This window comes from Dipodomys ordii, unplaced genomic scaffold (assembly GCF_000151885.1).
Source record: "Dipodomys ordii isolate 6190 unplaced genomic scaffold, Dord_2.0 Scaffold108, whole genome shotgun sequence".
NCBI classification, from domain to species: domain Eukaryota; kingdom Metazoa; phylum Chordata; class Mammalia; order Rodentia; family Heteromyidae; genus Dipodomys; species Dipodomys ordii.
In genome coordinates, this window is record NW_012267324.1 from 133,864 (window position 1) to 139,509 (window position 5,646).

General features: G+C 55.2%; 1 protein-coding gene across 1 annotated transcript in view; it reads left to right on the forward strand.

The window, feature by feature from the left end:
- Positions 1-1,480: 1,480 nt before the first annotated feature.
- Positions 1,481-5,646, forward strand: part of Syde1 (synapse defective 1, Rho GTPase, homolog 1 (C. elegans)) — a 10,786-nt gene continuing 6,620 nt past the window's right edge. Inside the window, exon 1 of the mRNA XM_013028275.1 lies at positions 1,481-1,565. Within this exon, the coding sequence (XP_012883729.1) occupies positions 1,481-1,565 (85 nt within the window). The remainder of the gene's footprint in view (positions 1,566-5,646) is intronic.

Genomic DNA, 5,646 nt, shown 5'->3' on the forward strand with positions numbered 1-5,646 from the left:
GCTAGCAATCTATCACTTGAGCCACAGCACCACTTCCGGCTTTTTTTCTTTTTGCTTATGTGGTGCTGAGGAATCGAACCCAGGGCCTCATGTATGCAAAGCAAGCACTCTACCACTGAGCCACCTTCCCAGCCCCAGTTTCTAGAAAGTTCTGAGGGACACTGGTGCTGCTGGCCTGGGGACGGTGCGTCCGTGTCATCATCTCCCGCATCACTGTGGGTCACCCCCCTGCCCCCGCCACTGCAGGCCCTGAGCACGTTCCCTTCCGTGTTTTTTTCTTCTTCTTCCAGTACTGGGGTTTGAACTTGGGGCCTTGCGCTTGACAGGCAGGTCCTGCAAGGCTTCATGCCTCCAACTCTTTAATTTTAGGTCCGAGACTGGGACTTGAACTTGGTATTTGCTGCTTTTACTCACTGGCTCAGTGCTCGACCAACTGAGCCACACCGGCTCTTTTTTTGATCTAGTTGTTTTGAAATAGGATGTCACCTTTTGCCTTGGCTGCACCTAGATATTCTCTCCTCTCTCTGTCTCTGTCTCTGTCTGTGTTTCTCTCTCTCTCTGTTTTTCAGCCGGCACTGGGGCTTGAACTAAGGGCCTGGGAATTTTTGCCCAGGGCTCGTGTCCTACCACTTAAGCCACAGCTCCACTTGCAGCTTTTTGGTGGTTACATGGAGATAAGAATCTCTTTCCTGCCTAGGCTGGCTTTAAACCCTGATCCTCAGAGCTCAGCCTCCTGAGTAGCTGGGATTACAGGCATGAGCCACCAGTGTCTAACTTCTGAATTATTTTGACAAAAATTCTAAATCTTTATGGTACATGTGATGCTGCCAAATCTATACATGTTATAGAATGGCTGAACCGATGATCAAATCCATGATCGCGTGTACGTAAGTTTATGTGCTAAGAGCTCTTATGCTGGATTTCTCCAATTTATTCTTCCTGTCAGGCTGAAATTTTAAAACCTACAAACAACATCTCACCAATCCTACCCTTGCCAGCCTCTGTAACCACCACTGAGCTCTGCTGCTGCGAATGTGGCTCTGAAGAGTCCTCATATGAGTGGGAAGCACGCGGCATTCTGTCTCTCTGCGTCTGGCTTCTCTCATTTGGGATAAGGTTCTCCAGTTTCGCCCATGTGGCGACATATGACAGGATTTACTTCTTATTTGAGGCTGAATCAGATTCCATTGTGGGTGTGTTTACCACTTTTTTTGGTGGTTCTGAGGTCAAACTTAGAGCTTCATGCAGCTAAGTACACACATGCTCTGCCACCGAGAAATCACCCCAGCCCTCTATGTAACCTGATTTCTTTACCCATCCATCTGATCTTAACACACAAACAACGTTCATATTGCAGTTAGGTGGTGGAAAGATGACAGGGAAGGAGGAAGGAAGGAGAGGATCCAGGAAGACACAATGGGGCTCAGGCCTGTAATCCTAGCCACTCAGGAGGCTGACATTGGAGGATCGCAGGTGGAAGATGGGCCAGCGTCCCTTCACTGTGCAGGCTGGGGCCTTCCATTCCGGGTCTGCTCCATGTCCGGAGAAGCTGGGTCCCGCGCAAGGTCTGGGAGTCAGCTTTCATCCCTGTCAGCAAGGACCTGACAGGAGTAATTGCTGTCAGAGGTTTCAGTCCCTGATTGCTTTGCACCTGTGGCAGCTCAGTGCATCTGGTTGGGAACGCCTGGCGAGCATACCTGGGCAGCACACCTGTCCAGCACACCTGGATTGCACACCTGGCAGGAACACCTGGCCAGCACACCTGGCGGGAACACCTGGGAAACACACCTGGCCAGCACACCTGGCAAGTACACCTGGTGGGAACACCTGGCAAGCACACCTGGTGGGAACACCTGGCAAGCACACCTGCACCCCATACTCGGCAGCCAAGAAGCGTGCAGGGGCACAGAGGGGCAATCCCCTGTGAGGCCCTCTGAGGCCAGGCCCCCAGTGACCTCTCTTCCCTCTGAGGCCACGCCCCCAGTGACCTCACTTCCCTGTGAGGACCTCTGAAGCCACACCCCCAACGGCCCTACTCACTCTTCATAGGCCCCACCTCTTAAAGGTGTAACAACCTCTCAACCGTGCTACAGATTGGCAAGCATGCCTTTAATTGATGGACGATTCAAGGCTTGGGTTTAAAATGAGGACTGCATGAATGTGAGGCACACTACGTGTGTGTGTGTGTGTGTGTGTGTGCACGCGCGTGAGCAGTCCTCAGGCTTGAACTCAGGGCCTGGGCGCTGTCCCTGAGCTCTTTTGCTCAAGGCTGGCACTCTACCACTTTGAGCCACAGCACCACATCCAGTTTTCTGGTGGTTCATTGGAGGTAAGCATCTCACAGACTTTCCTGTCTGGGCTGGTTTTGACCACCATCCTCAGATCTCAGCCTCCTGAGTAGCTGGGTTTACAGGAGTGAGCCACTGGCCCCTGGCTGCATGATTCTTTTTGTCTTCTACCTCATGATCAGAGTGCCCAGGCAGGATTGGAAGGTGCTGCAGATGAGCCTCCCCTGGAATATCAGCTACGAGAATTACGCTGCTTGGATGAAAGACATAGCTACATGGACACAGACAGGGTTAGCGTGTGGTGGTTCATGTCTGTAATCTCAGCCACTCAACAGGTAGAGGGGGGGAAGATCAGGGTTTAAAGCCAACCCAAGCGAAAAAAAGTTAGCAGGACCTGGGCTCAACCACTAAGCTGGGCATAGAGGTACCTGCCTATCATCCCAGCAACACGGGAAGTCCAGGCAGGACAATCTCAAGATTAAACGTGTATGTCACTATCCTGTTTTTGGACTTGGTGTATGTTGTGCTGTGTGTCCATGTGCCTGTGTGTCAGTCTTGGAGCATGAACTCAGGGCCTGGGCACAGACCTTCATCTGTTTTGTTCGAGGCTGGTGCTCTACCACTTGAGCCACAGCCCCACTTCCAGCCTGTTGGTGGTTCATTGGAGATCAGAGTCTCATAGACTTTCCAGCCCTGGCTGGCTTTGAACTGTGATCCTCAGTTCCTGGCCTTCTGAGTGGCTGGGATGACAGGTGTGAGCCACCGGCCCCTGGCTGCTTTTGCTTTTGTTCTTTTTCTTCTTCTTCTTCTTTTAAAGAGGGTCTTTCTCTGTGGCCAAGGCTCGGATCCCAGGCGGGAGCGACCCTCCTCCCCCAGCCTCTCCAGCAGCTCCAGCGGGCCCTGAGGGGGGCGTTTAATTCCAGGTTTAATTCAAGCAGATGCCACCAGGTGGCGACAGAGCCATTTTACAAAACATTTCAAATTCTTTTTGTTGTGTTGGGTTTTTGTTTGTTTTTTCATAACTGGGACTCCTAGCCGTGAGCTGGCAGGTCTCCCCCGTCCTCCCTGCCCCAGGAGGGGACAGTGGGTGGAGATTTCCTGTGACCTGGGGACAATCACAGAGACTCAGTGGATCTAGAATGACAGGCCGAAGAGGGACCTTCGGGCATGGTAGGGAGAGCTCCACAGACAGAGGGGCCCTGGAAGACTTCAGCAGGGCCAGGAGCAGGATTTGTGCTGCAAAATAAAGCCATCTCTTTTTCTTTTTTTTTTTTTTTGCCCTGTGCCTGCCAGGGGGTTCTGCTGGGTTTACCAAATGCACAGTCTGTGCCTGGAACACTCTACTCTGTTGGGGTGATGTAAAGCCAGCTACACCCAGTGCATTGAAGCAGCCCAGGCCGGGTATCCTAGCTCACACCTGTAATCCCAGCCAATCAGCTACCTGTGATTTGAGGATCCCAATTTAAGGCCAGCCTAGGCAGGAAAGTCTGTAAGACTCTTATCTCCAGTTAACCACCAAAGAAAGCCAGAAGTGGAGATGTAACTCAAGGGCAGAGCACCAGCCTTGAGTGAAAAAAAGCTCAGGGACAGCACCCAGGCCCCGAGTTCAAAGCCCAGACTGGCACAAGAAGAAAAAGAAAGGAAGATCAAGTACACCTGCACTTGTTTTGTTTTGTTGTCCTGGGTCTTGAGCTCTGGGCCTGGGCGCTGTCCCTCAGCTCTTCAGCTCAAGGCTAGCGCTCTACCACTTGAGCCACAGCACCACTTCTGGTTTTCTGGTGGTTCATTGGAGATAACAGTCTCATGGACTTTCCCACCTGGGCTGGCTTTGAACCTCGATCGCCTGGCCCTTCTGGCTCTTAACGAGAGCATAAGAAAGAGAAAACAGAAGGGCCCAAAAGACTGCAGAAACTTCCTGAAATTAGTGAAATACATGAATCCAGGTATCCAAGATGCTCAGAGGGACACAGCGTAAACGCAGAGTCCCACGGTGAGATGCATAAGAACCGCATGCACACACACACACACACACACACACACACACAGCGTAAACGCAGAGTCCCACGGTGAGATGCATAAGAACCGCGCACGCGCGCACGCACGCACGCACGCACGCACGCACGCACGCACACACACACACACCCTCCTCGGTGTGGCCTCCTGATCACACACACCCCATGCAGGCCTCCATCCCCTGACCCCTCAGCAGTGACCGAGACAGCCAAGCCCCATCCGGACAAGGCCAGGATGAACAAGCCTCTGGAAAGACTCCATTATCCCACTCAGGCAATGGTGAGGGGTGGAAGGAAAGAGAAGTCGGGTCCACACGGCGCAGAGTGGACGGACAGGAAGGGCCTTCTGGGACGACGCCTCAGACTTAGGAGACCCAGGGCTTGCCGGGCAGGAGGAGCCCTGTGTGCAAAGGGCCTGGGGCAGCTTGAGGAGGAGGAGGACAGAACGGAAGGCCCGGAGAGCGAATCGAGCGGAAGAGATGGAGCCGTAGGCTGTGGTGGGAGTTGGACTCCGATCCGGGTGGGTGAGGTCAGCGTGCGGGAGGACGCTCCAGCAGGGTTTGAAGCGTTGCCAGACTTTGGATTAAGTGGGCCCTGAGCAAGGATGGAGAAGGAAGGTGGGGGCTGAAGCAGGTGGACCCCGCGGTCGGCACCTAATGGCCGGTCCGCGTGGACGTACAGGCTCACCCGCAGAGGCGGGGTCTCACAGGAAGGGGCGGGGTCTGCGGGCGGGCGGGGCCTGAGGGGAGGCCTATGGAGAGGGGGTGACACGTGGGCGGGGCTTTGGGAGGTGAGTCTGTGGGTGGGAGGGGCCTGGGGCGGGGCCTGAGGAGAGAGGCCTGTGGAGAGACCAAGCCTACGGAGAGGCAGGCTGTGTGTGGGCGGGGCTTTGAGAGGCGGAGTCGGTAGTGGGTGGGGCTTGGGGCGGGGCTTGAGGGGAGGCCTATGGAGGTGGGTTGTGTGTGGGCGGGGCTTTGAGCCGCTGACATGCAGGGAGGGGCTCTGGGCGGGGCTTGTGGGGGGCGGCCCGGCGGTGGGCGTGGCCTGTGGGGGGCGGGGCCGGTCTCTGCACTGAAGGAGTGAAGCGCTCCTAGGCCTGGAGGCCGTTCTGGGCGCAGGGGTCCCGGCGCTGGACTCAAGCCCCGGGCACTGGGCTTTTCTTTTTGCTCCAGGCTGGCGCTCTACCCCTTGAGACACAGCTCCACGCCGGGCTTCGTCGTGGCTCACTGGAGACAAGCGTCTCCCGAACTTTCCTGCCCGGGCTGGCTTCGAACCGCGAGCCTCAGCTCTCATCTTCGGCGTCCACGTGCATCCTCCCAGAAGAGCCCCCCCGGGTGCTTTGAGAC